Consider the following 20,632-nt stretch of genomic DNA (forward strand, 5'->3'; position numbering starts at 1 on the left):
CAGTCCTTTCACTTTATCTCTGGATCCTATAATGAGTTTTAACGCATACAATTAATATATCAAGAATATCACAATTTTTAAATAAAATATTAAATATTATCTGCATAATTTCTAATGATCCTTTACTATTTCATTTATATCAAAATATAAATCTTCTTTCTGATTCTTCTTAATAACTAGACACTCTAGGCTTCATAAAAATACTTATAATTTATCAATTATTTCATAGGGATTCATTTAACCAAACTCCTTATATATTTATAACTATCGCTCTTACAACGATTATAAATTAAATTCGTTCAAAAAGTCTCATTTTTCCTATTTAATAATTATAATATTTCAAATACAACTTTCTAATATTTATTAAATACAATGTACTTTTATAAATATTCTATCAATTTGTCGCAACTATAGAATTTAATTAAATACCAATATATATAATTAACAGTTTAGTCGATAGGTCGAATGAAACTGAGTAAATTAACTATAGTAATAATTAAATCTAACAAATCTAATAATTCAATAAATCAATTATACTATTTTTATATCAAATCGCAAAATTTTTTGATTAAACACTAAACCAGATATATAGATTATATTTAATAAATACACTAATTGAATAATATAATCATATAAATTAATTAATAATTAAGAAGTATGAAATATTACCTACTTACGCACGACTCAGCTGAAGACGAGAGAGAGAAGTGTATAAGATGGGGAAATGACATATTTAGTCCCGTAGGATAGGATAGTTCTCACTTTCGGTCCCTTACTTTTTGAGGCCAATAGTGTTAGTCCATTAGTTTTATGAAAATGACATATTTACTCCCACTACATCTCTAAATTGCATGTTAATACCCTGCTTGCGAAAAATGGTATCATAGTGTAGGTTTATTGAATAAATATATAGTTATATTATATTTTGATATTATTTATCCACTAATGGAGGAGACTGTTTGAGAGAAAATGGAACCGAACGAAAGTTCGAGTTACTCTAAAAATAGAAAATATTTCCAGATTATGGAAATACAAAGAAGAGAATTTCTCATGAAAATTCTTGAAAAGTTTTACAACGGTCCCGAGAGGTTTGATCCAAAACATCTAACGCCAGAAGAAGAATAAGAATGGTTGAAAAACTTTGAAGTTCGACAAGTACTGCCATGAAATGCAGTGAGGGGTCTAGACTCCACTGAAGTCTATGGTAGAATCCTAGCTAGGAGAAGCGGAACGGGTATTCCTACACAATTTCAAAACTAAAAATTATGATTAAAGGAACTGACTGGAAAGAACTCGAGCAGGATACATCGAAGATCTCCCAAGATATAAAGGAGATACAAAAGAGACATAAGTTAATTCACATACCTATGAAAATAGAATCCTTGAGCCAAAAGGTAGACGAGGTCCTTACGATCCTTCCCGATCTATACAAGGGCCTTACAGATCTGAAGAGAAACTAAAGGTAGAACCCTGAGACGTCAAGATCCAGACAAAAGCGAATCAGGGATGCCCTTGGAACAGTACCTCTTCTACACCAGAATGGGAAGGCCATGGAGATTCCGAAGCCAAAGTCCAGAGAAGATCTGATTATCGTATCTATCATATCTATAAAATAGTGGATGTAACGAGAGCAGATCTATCAGATCTACAAGAATTGGCGGAATCCTTTTCCCAACTCAGGATTGTGGATTTAGTCAATATCCAAACAAATGAAATCACTCCAGCACTACCACCGCCAGAGGGAAGTACATTTTCTAATGATCCTCCACAAGATCAACCAATGAGAGAAACTGCGGATTTCCACACTAATGTCACTCCAACGTTTGTGGGAACCAGGCTAAAGGAGAATCCAGGAAAAAATCCAAAGAGAGTGCCTGAAAATACACTTTGGGCAAGGACCATGGTCCAACCCTTACATCCATATGGCGCTATACTTAACCTGGATATTATCAATTTCAGAAGTTGATAGACGAACGGGTTGCATCCATCAAGATAGCAACAACTACCCTAGAGCTCAACACGGAAAACTTCACAAAACTTGTTGAGTTAAGCTGAGAGGGATTTGTGAAGATTTGATGAGATAATACCCAGAAGATACTAAAGCCAGCATCCTTATTGGGGATTCAAAAAGCGCGATACCAGACCGGCTAGGAAGGCTTATCAAGATACACTTCATCGGAGATGGATACTTCGAAAGAAGTAGAGCAGAAAAGGCTAGAGAATATGCATAATCTTCAGCCATGAACTAAGAAGTATTTGCGTAGTAGATGAATATATCTATTGGTTTCGCAAGTATTTCTTCCAGAATGGAGTAGCAACAGAAGTAGCAGCTCCAATGTTCTTCGCAAAGATATGCAGTCCATGGAGGGAAATGTTGATCCAGTCATACAAAGTACTTGAAGGACAACTAGATTCAGTGGCGCGAAGAATGTCTTTCCTTAAAGACAAATTGAAGGATTGGTGTTATCAAGCATCCATCCAGAAGAACATGAAAAGACTGAGAGGTAAAATCAAACGAACTCCTTTCTGTTGTGATAACAATGATTTTTCAACTATTATAGGAGAATCAAGCGAGTCAAGGAAAAGGAGAAAGCAAAATAGTGACTGCTACCCTAGGAGGTCCAGAAGAACCTTTTCCCGATGGGAGATCATGGTGGTCCAAGTCCAAAGCCAAAACATATAAATCGGGACAGAGAACAAGACCCACAAGGGCCTCATCCCAAGGATCTAGATGAACAAATGCAAGATCTGCATGAAGAACACCTACAAGAAGAGCTTTCAAAAGAGCCCATAAGAGAGCAAATGAACGTTTCAAAGAGTGCAATTGCTGGACCTGCGGAGCGAAAGGAAATATATCTCCTGACTGCTCGTAGAAACATGGTGAATTACGAAAATATGAAGCCACGTATGACATCTTAGATGCAGTCTACTATGTCATGTTAGAAATAGCAAGCCATGAATTCTAGTTGCATGTGTTGCAGGACAAGAAAATGGGTGTATCTTTGGGATTAAGTTTCCTCGAAGATCATAAACTATGGGCAAGGAAAGATAACGGAATGGAATTCAGTCTTGATGGTGTTACCATAAAAATTGAATGACAAGTTGTTTTTCTATATACATATCTGTTGGTATGTTGTATGATCAATATAAGATAGAATATTTCACAGTATATAATTGATTCAAGATTAGGAATTTGCACGGCAAAGCCTGGAGTTTTACCTAAAGAAGCAAGGAAAACCTTACCCGTTATTGCAGGAAAATAATTTTCACAAAAGATCTTGATACTCAATAAGGGAATACGAGAAGCCAAGATCATGATCGGAGGAGCATTCGGATTGCCCTGTTTTAGGGTTAAAACTCCTTCTATTTACTTTGATGATACAGGTGCCAATATCTTGCTAGGTAATAATTTAATTCAAACATTTGCAAGATATATGAAAGATAATCAAAGGAATCTGTTAATCTTTACTACTAACTGTGGTAGTGAGATGCAGGTATTGCAAAGATAAGGCATTTAACAGGATAATGCCAATAAATTTTTGCAGCAAACGTGGTGATTTTGATGCCAGATTAACTCATCCAAAAATGTAGGATAAGAGGAAATTTGGTAAGTCCTTTTATCTTTCAGGCAACAAGAACTCATAGGTAGCGATAGCTTTTATAAGGAATTCGAGGAGAAAATTATTAACCTTAAAAACCAATACTGGAAATGAAATCGCTAGATATCAGCGAGGAAAGTAGGCTTTTCTGTTACGAATGTCAAGAGGCTCATCCAGAGAAACTTCAGTGAAAACCCAATGGCATGTTGGGACAGGAACAAGATAGAAGCTACTTTGAAGCTCAAAGAAGAATGCAAGTACGAGTAATTCAATACAAACCTATCCAGATGAACATGAAAGATAAGAAAGATATGCAGATGATTATCAAAGAGAATATCAGTCTTGGACTCATCGAGCCTGGAATCTCTACCTACAGCAGCCCTGAATTTCTGGTAAGAAACCATGATGAGATTAAGATAGGTAAAGCCAAGTTGGTAATTAACTATCATGGCATTAATAAATATTTGAGTTTGATGGTTATTACATTCCTAGTAGAGAGCACTAAATCTATTGCATTAAAGGGCAAAAGTATTTTCTAAATTTAATTGCAAATCTGGATTTTATCAGATTAAGATGGAGTGTGAATCAAAAAATTTACTGCATTCTCCACACCACAAGGACAATATATCTGGAATGTGTTTCCAATGAGTTTAGCCAATACACCCCAGATATTTTAAAGAAAAATGGATAATCTTTTTAAAGATTATTTTGAATTCATGTTTCTCTACATTGACAACATATTGATTGCATCTAAAAATATGAAAGAACATATTAAACATCTTGAATATTTTTTGATGCATGCCATAAAGAAGGATTAGTACTTTCTGAAAAGAAAACTACTATTGCTGTCAATAAAATTGAATTTTTAGAAATTCTTATTGACGAATCAGGGATTGAGTTACAGGACCATATTATGGAGAAAATCTGCAATTTTTCAGAAGTACTCAAGGACAAGAAGTATTTGCAGAGTTTCTTGAGAGTTGTTAATTTTGCAGCATCTTCATTAAGGATCTTGCAAGATACAGAAAGGATTTCCAACCACTTGTGAAAGAAATGGAATGTTCAAAGTGGAAATAGGAATAAATCCACACAAAAAGGGTTCGTGAGCTGAAATAGGTTTGCAATAACCTGCCAAAGCTTGTTATACAACAAGACGAGGATGAACTGGTAATCTACACAGCGCCGATGACTACAGATGGGCAGCAGTGCTCATGAAGAAGACATGTGCAGGGGAAGAACCTTGTAGATACACAGGAGGGTTGTTTTCAGAACAACAAGCCAAAGTTTGGCATATTAACGACAAAGAATTCTTTGCAGTTTGGAAGGCTTTTAAGAAATGGCCTTAATTTTTACTTGCTAAATAATTTACTTTAAAAGTTGATAATACTAATGTCAAGGCTTTCTTGAAAAATAAATCAGAATCAAAAATAGAGAAAACTCGTATTATTAGATGGCAAACTAAATGCCAATAATATTGTTATAATATTATCGTTATAAAATCTCATGAAAATATTCTTGTAGATTTCTTGACAAGAGAAGCAAACTCCATCATGTTGAGACTCAGGCACCTCCGGAAAAACCTCTAGGAGCTTGACAGGAAGTTCGGACAGCTAGCGGTGAATGCCCAAGTTGCCGGACAGATTCAAAGAGTTGATCTAGACATAGTCCAGATCGCAATAAGGAGTTCCTTATTAGCATCTACATCACTATGGAACGACTTACGAGAATCAATTTGAAAGGTATCACCTTCAAGGATGACTCACGAATTGAGGGAGCATGACCCAAAATATGCCTTTAGAATGTAGGGCTCTAGACCTGTAGCGTCGAATTCAAGTACCAATTGCACAAGGCCATCACTAGGTGAAACGGCAACAATTGAGTGACAGCAAAATGCAAACTCCTGTAGGTTCAAGTCAACCCAGCACCTTTGGGTTAAAGAGAGAGAGATTAGCTTTAGGCTAATGACAGGTACCTCTAAGACTAATACTAATGAATTGATATCTTTAGGCTAATGGCAAGAATATCAATGCATGTGGGAAAAATTAATTTTCCACAAATGAGTGATCCCAGGCAAGACCATTATCGAAACATCCGGAAAATATAATAGGGTCTGGATGTTAGAAGGGTCGAAACCAGAAGATGTCCGCGAATGGTATGATTTTGGAGCTCTTGCTTCAGTTCATACTATGTCACTGAGTTTTCGGAGATTTCTAAACTTTCGGAGTGGATTAGTAGGGCGATCTTTGATTCGTGGCAAAATAGCCTTCACCTAAAGAGAGACAATGTTCTGGAGATAAAATTTGTATCAGTTACTCCTGAAACTGCACGAAAAGGGTCTCATCCATCATTTGATTTCATGAAGTTGCAGAGGCCAGACATGGTGGCTTTCAACAAAATCAAAGATGTCTCAGGAGAAGCCCCCTGGTATCAGCTATTAATGAAGACAGTATTTCTATTAGAAAGGCTTGGTGATTATGGGTTTGTCTCACGGAAACGGACAAAGTCAAGTATCCATTTCAAGATTTCTGCAAACAAAGTGAATGGATCGTTTTTGTTCCTCCATGACAAGAAAAAACATTGAGTTCGCATAAAACTTATTTGAAAAGAAGAGGATGTTAATCTGGGAAAATAAGTTGTCGGCGACCGAAGCAACAAGGATGAAGACGTGCAACATGTTGCATGTTGGGCAATGGCATAATCATTATGCCCTTGCTGTGAGAAACAAGTGAAGCCCTTGTTCGGGACAAAAATTCGGGTCACACAAAATAAACCCGAACCAGACCAGGACAAAGGAAAGAGAAATTTTTCTACAAAAAGAAGTAAAAATTAAACGCTGTAAAAAAGCAAGGATAAGACTATCGGCAGAAAACGATAAAGGCCAACAGTCAGCAAAGTAGGGAAGCTACCTGGAAAACCCGTGACCGACAAGCCATTATGACCAACAGCTGGAAAGGACGAGGCAATGACGAAGCAGTAATGTCATTCAAAAAAGACAAGATGATGACAAATGCAATGATGTAATCACAAAACAAGTTTGGAGTCTGGATTTGAAGTCCGCGGGCGCCTATAAATAAAGATGCAATGAAGCAGAAGGGGAAGATAAAAAAACTTCTCCTACTCTTCAAAGCATTAAGAATTATGAGTTTTCAAGTCTTTTATAGCATTTTAATTTCAGTTTATGGGGGTTTTCGCAACGAGTCAAGTCCTCTATAATATGAGAGGCTAGACAGTCGTCTCCTCCAACAGAGGAATAATATCTATGTAATATTCTATATATTTCTTCAATAAAAACAAGGCTTCTGGTTAACCTGCTTTTTTATTAAGTCCCTGTATTGGAATCCCTTTTACGCCATAAGGTAGGAAACAAAATAGGGATGTGTTGTTTGTTGCTGAATGAGCCAAGTGCTTGCGAACCATCTGCTACGGTAGTGTGGTTGGAGGAAGTCCGTAAAACTGAGGACTCAAAATACCTGAAACAAAGCGATCAAAGCAAGGTATGAATTTATGGGGTCTTAATTTATTTCGATTGCATGTTGAGCCTATTTCTGAGCATAAGGGGTAGATTATCTAAGAATAGCAAAAGAATTTGATTACCAACACTGTTAAAATCTAGAAACTAGGGGAACATAACTGTCGACCATGAAAAGCGTGGGACTAAAAGTGATAACGACCTTGTCTAACTGGACCAAAAATACAATTTTGCCGTATAAGATATATGCTTCTAGGTGAATCAATTTGATGTATCTGAAATTAAGGCGGTGGGCTACATTTTTAATAAGGCACATGTGGCCCCACTAAACCACATCATCCTCTCTATTTTAATTTTTTTTTGTTATATTTTTATATTAGTTGTCTATTTTTAATAACTTTTTATAACATTATAGTTTAGTCCCTAGCTTTCTAAATTATATATTAAAACCTCCAAATATTTTCTTTTAAAACTCTAATTTGGTCTATTCAAGTTTTAATACAATCATAATTTGAATCTGTAATTTATTTACTAATTAACTAAATTTTACAAAAAATTACCAATTAATCCCATAATTATGTATTATAATCTTTGGGGAGTTACATTAATGGTCCACAGACGTTCGTATGGATCAAATTCAAAAGACTACTGGCAAGCGTACTTTTTCCAACAAAAGGCTTCGTGGTCATTTTCCCTTTCAGAAAGGATTCGCAAGTTGGTAGGTTGTCCAAATCCTCTATCTCTAGACTTTAGAGTCTACCAACTTCCTTATCCTATCTTTTTACATATAGCCTAGCCTTGCGTGCCATAACTGTATATTTCCATGATTATCTAATTTTCATTTGTGTTGGGCAGTCATAATCCAATTAGACTGTTGGAGAATATAAAGACCATTGACTAATCTTCCAAAAAAATGAGAGTTATAATCAATAATCAAATAAAAATCATTTTTATTGATCACAAATTTATAACCATCATTGTCTAAAATAGGAATGGCAATAATATTCTTGATCGTGTTTGGTACATAATAACAGTCTCTTAATTATATTCGAAAACGATCCCTAATAACTAAGTTGAGAGATCCCACGACTTCAACAGTGACGACCTTCCCATCCCCAAAAGCAGAATTAGTTTTCATATTCACTTTAATCACAAACATCCCTGGGTTGGAGAGGAGTTGTGGGCACTCCCTCTTCCAATGCCCCTTTCCTTAGCGGTGCATGCAGACATCATTTGTCTTCGACCATTGAGAACTACCAACTTTCCCTTTCCCTTTGCCCATTCCCACGAGAGCATTAGGGGCGCTCGAAGCGCTAGTAGTGGCTGCTATAGCTTTTCCCTAGCACTCTTTCTCTTCCAGCATCCGGCCCTCTTGTCTTTCGCTTTGAAAGTTGAAACCTCTCTTACCAATACCGCCAGCGTAGACCTGTGGCTCATCGCCTCGTATTGTACCAACGTATTAATTAAACTCATGAATAGACTTCTCAAATATGTTCATGTTGTAGTTAATAATAAACGGATCGTAGGACGGAGGAAATGACAGAAGGATCGCGTTAATGTACGTGTCATTAGGGATAGCATTTTAACCCCATGACTCTTTACAGACGATCCTTCGGTCATCTTGGTCCCAAAAAATGCTTTTATGACGGCATATCTAATATGCTTATTAAGAACCGCATAAACTTCTTTCATGCGGAGCATTATCAAGGGAACATCATTCAGTCTATCATATTGCTTTTGGATATCATTGGACATCGAGCCTAATATGATACTGCGGACCTTGCGGTTGTCCACAAGCCACTTCTCGAATGTGAGACGTTCTTCGGGCGAGGACCCTTCTGGCAAGGCTGTCGGGAGTGGCTTGTCCAGGACATAGCCCTCGTTCTCGTCTTGGACGATCCTCAGATTTTGTAGCCAATCGTTATAGTTCTTCCCTTGAATTTGTTAGTCTCCATTATCATGGTTAAAGGGTTCTTAGACATTTTCTACAAAAAGAAAATTAAACAGAAATCAGCTAATGATTCTAATATTATGAATCAAGCTTAATGACTTGGTTTTTGTCTTGAACTCTCTCATTATTTATACGAAAGCCCGCCACTCTCAAATGGAGTTTTGGAATAATATTTTCTAGTGAGCTTGGGATTCACAAGCAAGTTTTTATGCCCCACTTTTATAACTCACATGGCAAAACCTCGTGGGAAGTATCCAATACCATTCTCATTCCATCAGATTCCCAAGATCTTTTGCCTCACTTGTTCACAGGATTTTGAGGACTCCAAGCTAATCATGTTACTCGGTGTTAGGCCCGACCCATCAATCAAATCACATTTCATTCGTCGTCCCCCACGACTCGTGAGACAGGAAAACGGTGAACATGTTCCTTATGCTCATAATAATGGTGCAACTTTTCTCTATCTAAAATGTGTCATGACTCGTGAGACCACACTTGGGTATCACCAGTTTCCTCACCACATTGCTATGGATGGAAGACTTGGATGGATCAAAACTATTTCGATCCAAGTCCATTATGCACCTAATATTTAACTTGGTCCAACCAAGTGAGAGTTATTATTGAGTTTTAGACCGAGACCTCATCACATATTAACACTGCATACATAAATATCAAATATTTAAAGCATTAAATAAACGCATCGCATGTAATGAATCCTAGCATACCCTTATTGGATGATCACAAGCCCAACCTATGTGATCCACTAAGCCCACATTGAATCTAAGGACTATCAAAGGTGGCCCTATGCTATTCCAAAATATTTTTATCCATCAATATATAGATGAGCCTTGTGATATCTACATGAGTCCCGTTTTTCGTGGGTCTCCTCCTCCGACCTTCTTCTCCACGAGTTTGCTTAACATAAAAATCTCGTCAAAATATTCTATACTACTCTCATTACAATTTAAAAAAAAAAACTCCGATCAGAAGTCGGAGGAGTACATTAGGAGGGAGATAGCAAGCTTATTATTCCAAGACTAAAAACGAGGATGGAGAAAATATATCACAAGGGCACACAGACCCATCCAACAAAATTAAAAGACATACATGCGGTTTAGGGCCTTCAATACACCTTCCATTAATTACTAACAAGAAAGTTATTTTTTGCTAAATTTTATAAAATAAAAAGAGTCTTAGCCTATTTTCAAATACAGAGGTTTTTTATTTTAACAAAATATGGGGGTTAAATGGTTTTTAGCCATGTTTTTCTTTTTTTTTTTTTCCCATTGTTGTTCTAAATTGTTAGTTCTGAATTATTGAGTTGAAATGGGCTGAATGTGGGGCATCAACGTTAATATCATCAGTCATTACTTTATTTGGTTTCAACTTGCAACCTCATGTTCTTGTGTTATTGCTTTAAACTTCAACTTCAATTTATGTTATTGCTTTTCAATTTGTCTTTTGTTGTTTTAGTTTGTCATTTTGCGAAAAGGCATCATGTGGGATGCTTAGTTGTGTTTCCAATTTATCGTCGTTGATTGGTAAATGGATTATTGGTAAGGTTGAAAAGTATTGTTTCTGATTATTGTATAATAGTTTTTTTTTATTGAATCATATGATTAAATTGTCAAAATGAATTTCAACAAGGCCCAAATTCATTTTAAGAGAATCAAAATTAAATTGCTTTTTTTTTTTTTTGAAGTTTTTGGATAAATTACCAATTAAAAATTCAAATAAATTGCATCCCAAATTAAAGTTGATATAAAATGGGATTTGTCCGGAAATTGACGCATTAACTTTTGCTACAGTTTTCGATGGACACAAGAGCTTCTTAGTTTTTGACGGAAGTTTCAATAATATCGATTAACTTTTGCTACAGTTTTAGATGGAGACAAGAGCTTCTCAGTTTTTGACAGAAATTTCAATAATATCGAGTTAATAATTTTTTTGACAGATATTCGTCATAACTTCATTTCTATGCATCAATACTGATAGTTTTTGACCGTCGAAAAAATCCATCCCTATTAAATTATTTCTTATAGGGAACTTAACCTAAGTGTTTATTAACATTTTTGTAAAAAATAAATTTGGAAAGGTGTCTTGATTTATAACTTATACTTTTGAATTATTTAAATTAAATTTATTTAAGCCAAAAACTATAAGTTCTTCCTACCAAATTTTTGCAACTTATTAGTAAAACTCTAATATCAAACTTTTTCCCCTGATTTCCTAATTTCAACTCTTTTCTATTTTACACTTTATTTGCAAATACTCCCAAATTTTACTATAATCTATCATTTTTTCAATGACCAATTTTCATCACAAAATTAAAGATATTGTAAACACCCTCTATCTAAAAGTTGTTTATTACTTTCAATATAAATTAGTTTTGAATTGATTAATATTCTGACTATTTCATCCGACACTGAAATTCTTTTTACACAAATTAGTAGTTAAAATCACTTTTAGACCTACTATATATTTTGGTGGGATTGAATTTTCTATTGGAATTTATGTTACATCTTTTATTCTATTTTGCACACATATCATGTGTATAAAGAATACATCATTAATTATATTTAAAAAAAATTATATACGTGTGTTACCTATATATAGAAATTCAATCCCAAAACTTTATTGCCGTACTTCCAAAAGTAGTTAGGTTGTTTGAGTTCAACACAAGGATGACATACCCTTTTGAACAAAATTCATGATCACCCTTCACTACATAAAGCCTTGACACGCATGGCATAGAAGCACTCAAGCAGAGGCAAAACAAAGACCCTATTGCAAATGGAACTGTATGGTCTTTTACTTGTGATCTCTACCTTCTTATTAGCCACTTATATTTTCCATGAAATCTCAAATGCACTTTTCATCAAGAAGAAAAATCTTCCTCCAGGCCCTTTTGGCCTCCCACTCATTGGGAGCCTCATCACAATTAGACACGGAACCCATCAGTCTCTAGCCAAGCTAGCCAAAACTTATGGACCTCTCATGACTATAAAGCTCGGATTTGTTAATGTTGTCGTTGCATCATCTGCAGAAATGGCCAAGGAAATTCTGCAGAAACACGACGCTGAATTCGCGGGACGGCCTATTCCAGACGCTGTCACAGCAGAAAAGGGGTATGAGCTTGCGTTCCCTTGGCTACCAACCGGACGGCAGTGGAGGAAACTACGAAAGATTTTCAACAGCCACATTTTCATGGCCCAGAAGCTGGACTCACTAAGACATTTGCGGCATGATGTGGTGAAAACGATGGTCGAACGTGTGGTTGAAGCTCAGGAATGTGGCAAAGCAATTTATATTGGAGGGATAGTTTTCAGCACGATGATGAAGCTGTTGTCGAAGATGTTGTTCTCTGCAGACATGCTTGATCCTGCATCTGATGCTATGAAAGAGCTACAAGTGCTTAATGCCAACATAATGGTGCTTGTGGCGAAGCCTAATCTTGCCGACTATTTCCCTTTCTTAAGGCCTTTTGATCCTCAAGGGATCAGGCGCAAAATCCGGGTGTCGTACGATCGGTTGCATGAACTGATCGATAACATGATTGATCAACGGATGAAGCGTCGGAGAGCTACATCAGAGAGGAGTGGAGACCTCTTGGATGTTCTTCTTGATTATACTGAACACGAAGAGCCTGATGGACTTACACGTCTAGATGTGAAGCTTCTCATTGTGGTAAACTGGACTAACTTAATTTGCTACATAATTGATTTACAATTCAACAGAAAGAATAATTTACGTAACAATTATATCACTTGCTTTATAATTGATTTAGTTCGACCAAACTTGATTTGATAAGAAGTTTCTTTAATTTTCCTCTTCTCTGAGTTTCTAAAATCTCACATACAAACCCTTTTCATTTTTGCAAATAGTAATGTTTAGAAAAAAGATGGGGCATTATATTTTATTTCCAAAAAATAAATGGATGTAATTATTCTGTATATAATTCAGAATGAAAGTAATTACAATTCCTTTGTGAATGTGAAAATTAATTAGAAGAGAAATCTTTGTATTCGAAAGGAAGAAACAAATGGTGGAAAATTACACAACTTTTGAGAAAAACTGTTGTAATTAACTCTAGTAATTTAACTATCTTAAATTATTGCAAAAACACAACCATCCTAAAGAGCTTGTGTAAAATAAATGCTAGGAAATATTCATAGCCGGCACAGACACCAGCACCTCAACGGTGGAATGGGTTATGGCAGAGCTCCTTCACAATCCAACCATTCTCTCCAAGACAAAACAAGAACTCTCCGAGATAATCACACCTGGAGGAATAGTTCAAGAACAAGATATCGCTCGACTTCCATATTTAACTGCAGTGATAAAAGAAACAATGAGGATGCACCAGACATCGCCACTCCTCCTGCCCCATCAGGCCGAGCAAGATGTAGAGATTCAGGGATACACCATCCCAAAACACACTCGAATTTGGGTGAATGCCTGGTCGATTTCCAGGGATGCTACATACTGGGAGAAGCCGACATGCTTTATGCCGGAAAGGTTTCTCAATGTGGACATTGATTTCAGGGGCAATGATTTCAGGTTCACGCCGTTTAGTGCTGGAAGACGTATATGCCCTGGAATGAATCTTGCTGTAAGAATAGTGGCCCTGATTGTTGTTAACCTCGTTAAGACGTTTGACTGGAAGCTGCCGAATGGGATGGCACCTGAAGACATGGACATGACGGAGAATTTTGGTGTGACTCTCCGCAAAGCTGAACCACTTGTGGCCATTCCTGTGAGAATTACAACCTGATGCAAAATTTAAAATTTCGTGCTTTTGATAGTAAGTAAACAATCTTCTTCTTCATGTTGTGCATGTGCTGCTATTATGGTTACAAATAAATGTTGTTGATTGTACAAACTGGGTAATTTGATTTTTCCATCTGAAATCTGGCTGCAAGTTCAACATATCCAGATAGTGTTTGCAGAAACCCGAGGGCAGAACTTTTCCCATTTCCATGGTGATGTTTAGAGGCGTGCATTAATTCTGTTCAAACTTATTGAGCCCGCAATCTCATGAGATGTCGTTTTGCCAATCAATTCAGGTTTTCTCTTGTCAGTATCTTGAGAAGAAAGGTAAGGCAAAGACTGCAGCCGTGAAATCAAAGCCAGCTTCTGTATAACATCGTCAGATTCTGCAATCTGTTGATACAATTGATTCCGGAGCATGTCCGGGTCACTCACAGGTAGTTGGATTATCAACTGGGCCAATACCTTCAACAAACTTGGTAGAACCTACAATAATTAAGTCTCGGCATCTTACTGGCTTTTGGAAAGCGAAATAAGCAAGCTAAAAGTGGAAAACAATCGCAAAACTATTTTAATGCAATAACCAATGTTGGCCCTTATTCCTTAAAGTTATTTCAGATGTTGTTCACAAATAGAGTGACATTTATAATGAATTAATGCACCAATAAACGGTAAACACAAAGTGGAGTAGAGAAAGTAGAGCATGAGAACATTAGCAAACTCCATAGGAATATCTTTGTTTATTTCCTAGCACCCTAAATCACAAATCAAACTTGTCGTAAGAAAGTCATTAGTATATCAACTAGGGCAAGCAGCCGCAACGCAAATCCAGAACCTTCTTAGAAGGCTCCAACTCTCCTTCCCGGTTCTTCCCTAGATCACTGTCATGATTACTGACACTACTGCTGAGGCTAGTAGCTTTTTCAACAAGACTATGAACAATAGAATATAGCTGGACTTCCAACAGGAAGATGTCTAACAATTGCAGTAACTCCAGAAGCCATTCGCTCGAATGGTGTAATCCTAGGATATCCCTATATTTCAAAACCAAAGAGAGTCTTGTCATTGGTTAGAGTCTAATTGAAAAGCATAGCATTTACATGAATCATTACCTCTAACGATCTCTATATGTAATAAAATAGAAGTTGTTCCTTCAGTAGAACCCTTTCATTCCGACTAGGATCTTTCCCAGAAGATACAAAAGCTACAAACACTGAATATGAATATCTGGCAACTTTTTCCATTAGGATGTCCCATATATCTAATAGATGCATGTATAAGGAATCAACAATAATCAAAATTTATTAGCGTTAATGCCTCAAGTCAAGAATCCGAAACTTATTGGTTTGAAACGAAATCTCTATTAAACCCATTAACCCTGGGTGATTTCGATTATAGTCCAAACCTTTAGTTATAGAAAAGAAATCTCTTGGCAGAATCTCAATACATTCCTCAGCAAAATTCTTAAGATGCATGAAACCACTTGATCCAGATCTATTGATATCCCTCAGTAGTCCAGCTGCAGCCATGACTCAGCAAATGAACAATGAGTTAGGCTGACACTTTCCAAAATTACAAGATTAATTCTATTGAAGGAACAAGTTCAAGAGATTAGACATAACCCATTCAACCAAATGCAGTAGCATTAGCACCTGTGAAATGCTGCCAGATGAACCACCTTCTTGATCCCAAATACTGAGCAAAATATCTAAAGTTCTTCTGAAACATGTGCTCACAGAGGAAGAGAGAGCATAACCAGCACCTGCTAGAGCACTGGAAGCTAGCTCATCAGACAAGAAAATAAATCCACATCCTTCTTCCAGTAACTTATAAAGCAACTTTAAGCAAAGCCTTTTGGATTTCTCAGATGCAGAAGTTTGGAAAGAAAGGCCACCCAACAGAAGAATCCCTTTACAGAAGAAAAGAGAGTTTTTGTCGGCATGAGATTGATGAGAGAAAAAGGGCAACAGGATCTCGATAGCATAATCAACTAGAGAAGTTTGCCTTCCTAACCCCAATATATAGAAGTCTAAGGAATAAGGGATAAAGTTCTTGTGGAAGAGAAGGCTTTGCGAAGATAAAATAGAAAATATAAGCTTTGGTTGTGGATCTGCAACATAAAGGTTAGCTTGAGAACCGACAAGGATTTTCAAAGCTTGGAGGTGATGAGTATGGAAGGCCTGATGCTGAAATGAATCTGTAAGATCAGCCCAAGCTTGGATTATTGCTTGAGCAGATGAAGAAGAAGAATGCAACCACTTTTGTTGCTGCCAATGACAATAATGCTCCACAACCATTCTTCAATGAAAAAGGACTGGGGCTCCTTTGCATTCTTTAGTCTTTAACTGCAGTGATAAGTATCTTCACAAAGTCTATCAAAGATCATAAAATAATTCTTCTCCCAAATTCACACCAAAAGCTCATAAGAATTTCTGTTTTGTATTCTCATAGGACACAGGCATCTGTTTAATTCATAAAAGTAAAAGTACAAGACCAAGGTAAAAAAAGAAAAAAGAACATAATCAAAAAGGTGAACAAGAATGTTCATGAGCAACTAATTTAATTAGAATCCACTAGAAGCATATCAAATTTTCTTTCTCTGCATTAGGAAGTGTAAAAGCGGAAGTGCATATCTCATCTATGTGGATGCCATATGTTTCACTAAAAACTCTTTCAAGAATTTAAGACTTGTATTAAAGAACTGCAATGTCAGTGAAGATCTATTTACCCTAAAAAAAAACCTACTAACAGAAAATTTTCTAGATTACGCTTCATCAAGGTTTGTCAGGAAATAAGAAACCAAACAAATCTTCAGTATTTATCCAAAGACAGCAAATTAGAAAGACGTGTATGAGTGAAACCTTTGCAACTCCACTACTATGAACCGTGGGGATCAGAAACCACTGATACTACAGTCCAACCAAAGAAACTGATTTGAATAATCATTGCAGAATATAAAAATATAATCTTGATCACATATTAACATATGTGCGGGACACTCCACTGGGCTTCCTAAACCAAATTCCAAGTCACACGATCAGCTTCTGACTTTCCCTATCTTCAAGCCTACACTACATATTGTCCAATCTGTTATTCTGGGTTTACATACAATCCTTCTCATTCAACGCCTTGCAGAAAAAGTATTGACTCCCCTCGGTTAATTTCTCAAAACCTTTGCTTTTCAACAATCAAGTAAGATATATGCAAAGGAGCATACTGTGAGATGAACATTTGCAAACGCCAGGAAAAGAACACATGGAGCCAACATAATAGAAAACTAAAACAACTTATCTTAACAAACATAACTAGTTAAATTTCATGAGCCCAATTCAAGTTAAACTTGAAGATCCTTACCCTATTAATAGTAGTACACCAAATTAAGAAAAGAAGAGGTTTGAATAACCACAAAAGTGATTAGTTCAAATTAACTCGCAAACAGCCTACCTCTCTCGCTCATTCCATCAAACAGTTGAAACAAGTATCGAATTAGCGAATTCTTTAACTTTCCACAGAAAGAGAACTTGCCTGAGTCACTTCTGGAGCCACCTATGGTTGGAGGAGGAGTCTAAAATTCACGGTGGAAGACGGTGGTTGCCGGAGAGACGAACTAGTGGAAGGCCTTGCAGGAGTTAATGCCCGAAAACAGAAGCAAAATGTCATAACTTCTGCAAGATATAAAGAGGAAATAAAAGTCGCTAATAGAAGAATAGAGTGACGAGAAGTGTTGCTGATACAATTTAGTGAAGAAATCAAAGTTGCTAGTGGCAGAATAAAGTGCCAAAAATAAAGCATATTGTTTATTTTATTTTTGTAGTGTTTTGCTTTGGTGTTTCGAACGTAGAGAAGAAAACATAAAAATAAATAATTGTGTTGATGATGGATCTTGATATGTTTGGATTTGTATTTTAAGTTAGTTTAAAATATTTAAAATAAGTGGTGTAGGTTTAATGTTGGGATTCGAATCATAAAAATTACTGTTAATTGTCAAATTATATCTCTTTTACATATATTTTTATATATAAATGTTGTATTTGTTGGAGAGAAAAATTACTATTTATTATCAAATTATGTCTCTTTTATATTGTATTTATGCATATAAATGTGTATATATATATTATATATAGAAAATTAAAAAATAAAAATATATTTTCATCGTGTATTTTTATTGAAGAAGAAGTACCGTGTCACCAATATATATATACAAAGAAGGCAGTTAATCTTAACTAACCTAAACGGCTAAGTGAAATCGTCAGCTTACTAAAAGAAGCGCACTAACTAGAACAGCACTTTACATGGTAAATAGACAAACACAAGAAAGGCTCTTAAGCTACAAAACTCCCACTGAATAAAAGTGCTAGCGGTCAGGCCGACTGGAACTCGTCCGTTCGGTTATTCAGGGCGTGGAGTGTTTCTGGCTCCAAGTTTTTCCCCTTCCAGCGGTGGTCATCGAGAAAATTCACTGTCTTTGTAGGAATTTCCTATGGAATTCTAGGAGGGCGCCAGTCGCTTGGGAGGAAATCTGCCATCCCAAGGAAGAAGGGGGACTCGGTATTCGGCACATACAGTCCTGGAACGTGGCTCTACTTGCTCGTGTATTATGGAACATTCACCGCAAGGCAGACACGTTGTGGGTACAGTGGGTCAACAGTGTCTACCTCAGAGATGCATCAATCTGGGACTGGCAATCGAAGAAGGGGGATTCTCCACTCCTTCAACGGCTTGCCGAAATCCGCAACAGGATGATCACCGAATTTGGGTCTTCAGAGGCAGCGATTGAGCAGATGACGAGATGGTCCACCCTAAAGGGACTCCAGACGTCGAAAGCCTATGAGTACTTCAGGCCAAAACTTGCGAGGCAGCCTTGGAAAGCAGCTATTTGGAAGGCTTTCATTCCACCGAAGTACTCGTTCATCATGTGGCTTGGTCTGCGCAACAGATTGGCTACACGGGACAGACTCGAGTTCCTCCATGAGGAGGACTTATGTTCACTTTGCATCAACACCAAAGAATCGGCCAAACACCTTTTCTTTGAGTGCCCGTTTAGCACCTACGTTTGGTCACATATCCGAGTATGGCTTGGGATCAACCGACGTATGTCCACCTTGCACAGTGCGGTGAAATGGCTCAAGAAGGAGAAAACCGGATCCTCCGTTCATAACAAAGCACGACACCTCGCTTTGTCATGCACAGTCTACACCCTTTGGCGGCATCGTAACGAATTCATTTTTGAGGGTGCAGTACCCAATCCCGAGGGCCTTATTATTTCCGTGAAGATCACTGTCTATAGGGTCCTCTTGTCACTTTTCCCGCACGGTTTAATTGCTCTTTAAACTTTAGTGTGGGTCTTTTGTATCTCTCCGGGTATGCCCGGAGTACCTTGTAAATATTACGGATGAATGAAAACTTACAATTCACCCAAAAAAAAAAGTGCTAGCGGTCACTTCTACACCTATGTTTGTTTTTGTGTTTTTAAGATGGGTCAAAATACAAAAACAAGTTTGGTTATGTAACTTCACACCACCACTAGGTGTGAAAATTAATTTTTATATATTTTATTATTTTTTTAATTCTTTTCTCTCTCTTTCTTTTCTTCTTTCTTCTTTCTTCTTTCTTCTTTCTTATTATATGTATTATATATTATTTAATATATAATATTTGTGAAATATAATTAATAATTACTACTAAAAAATTATTATTAACTTATAAAATTATAGATATTATAGATATTTAATATCAATGCTGCTTAGTTAAAATATGTAAAATTTTTCTACCTAACGGAAATACTGTAGCAGTTGCGTACACTACTGACAATATATCAGTACTATATACCTAATTCGTATTTTTATTACTTCAATTATCTATTAAAATTTATCAGTTCACATATAAAATTCTAATAATGTATTTTCAACATGTTACATAGTGCGTTTAACTCTTGATTATAAATTTTTTCAACTTAGACCATTTAAATCTTTTGTACTTAATTTTTTCTATTTCACTGAAATATTTGAGAAATTTGAAATTTGAGTACAATATACCAATAATACATACTTCATTCTAAATTTTTTATTTAAATTTTATATATTATATTTTTTTATTCCAAAGATAAAGTTTAACAAAATCATTTTGGAGAGAATACTACAATGTATTTAATTATGCATTAAAATTATAATTATTATTTAAAACATAAAAAGAAATTTCTCAATAAAAAAATTATTTAACATAAATATATATATTATATTTCACTAACAAACAAAATACTATATACATACAGATATATATATAAATATATATATTAAAAGATATGATTTGACAATGAACCGTAACTCTTGTCTCCCAAATCCCAACATCAAATCTACACCACTTATTTTACAATATTTTATATTATATCAAAACACAAATCCAAACATACCATCTATCTCAAAACACATACTTACTTATCTCTATTTTTCTCTCTCTATCTCCAAAACACCAAAACAAAAACACCCGAAACATTAATACACACATATTGTAAGAATTCTCCACTATTCATCATCATCTGAGGCCTGCTTGCTGTCTTCAGCTTCTGTCTTCAGTAAATGCTTACTTTGGTGCTCCAAATGTCTTCAGCTTGGAACACAATTTGGAGGAATATTGTGGTTACGCATTTGCAGGGAATTCACTCGGACCATGCACTGTTATTTGTTGTGAGGGAAAGAACGAGACAAGAAGTATATTACGGGAAGTGGAAGCCGATTTGTTTTTTAAGTGCTTGAGATTAAGTTATGAAACTTGTGAGAAGGTTATTTCAGAATCTTGATAGAAGCAGCACTTTTTGAATCTGAACAGTGAGCCAATGAGCAACAC

General features: G+C 36.0%; 2 protein-coding genes and 1 pseudogene across 3 annotated transcripts; 2 read left to right on the forward strand and 1 right to left on the reverse strand.

Annotated features, from left to right (window-relative positions):
- Positions 1–11,671: 11,671 nt before the first annotated feature.
- On the forward strand, positions 11,672–13,929 carry LOC105156682 (geraniol 8-hydroxylase-like). The gene is made up of 2 exons (XM_011072895.3): positions 11,672–12,706; positions 13,182–13,929. Exons 1-2 carry the CDS (start codon positions 11,813–11,815, stop codon positions 13,791–13,793), a joined length of 1,506 nt encoding a protein of 501 aa, XP_011071197.1. The 5' UTR covers positions 11,672–11,812; the 3' UTR covers positions 13,794–13,929.
- LOC105156661 (uncharacterized) lies at positions 13,794–17,308 on the reverse strand (annotated as a pseudogene). The gene is made up of 4 exons (XR_016066366.1): positions 14,902–17,308; positions 14,593–14,823; positions 14,452–14,509; positions 13,794–14,275 (listed from the first exon to the last, which is right to left on the reverse strand). The product of XR_016066366.1 is annotated as an uncharacterized LOC105156661 (transcript).
- A 357-nt stretch (positions 17,309–17,665) lies between these two features.
- LOC148789349 (uncharacterized) lies at positions 17,666–19,119 on the forward strand. The gene is made up of 2 exons (XM_088882506.1): positions 17,666–17,679; positions 18,282–19,119. The coding sequence occupies exons 1-2, from the start codon at positions 17,666–17,668 to the stop codon at positions 19,117–19,119; spliced, it is 852 nt and encodes a 283-aa protein (XP_088738632.1).
- The last annotated feature ends 1,513 nt before the right edge of the window (positions 19,120–20,632 follow it).

This window comes from Sesamum indicum, linkage group LG1 (assembly GCF_026168435.1).
Source record: "Sesamum indicum cultivar Baizhima isolate 11 linkage group LG1, ASM2616843v1, whole genome shotgun sequence".
Classification (NCBI taxonomy): Eukaryota; Viridiplantae; Streptophyta; class Magnoliopsida; order Lamiales; family Pedaliaceae; genus Sesamum; species Sesamum indicum.

Bases quoted from the DNA above. Each gene is read 5' to 3' on its own strand.
- LOC105156682 (XM_011072895.3), top strand. From the start codon at position 11,813: ATGGAACTGTATGGTCTTTTACTTGTGATCTCTACCTTCTTATTAGCC. The intron at 12,707-13,181 runs GTAAACTGGACT...AATAAATGCTAG, and splicing joins ATGTGAAGCTTCTCATTGTG to GAAATATTCATAGCCGGCAC.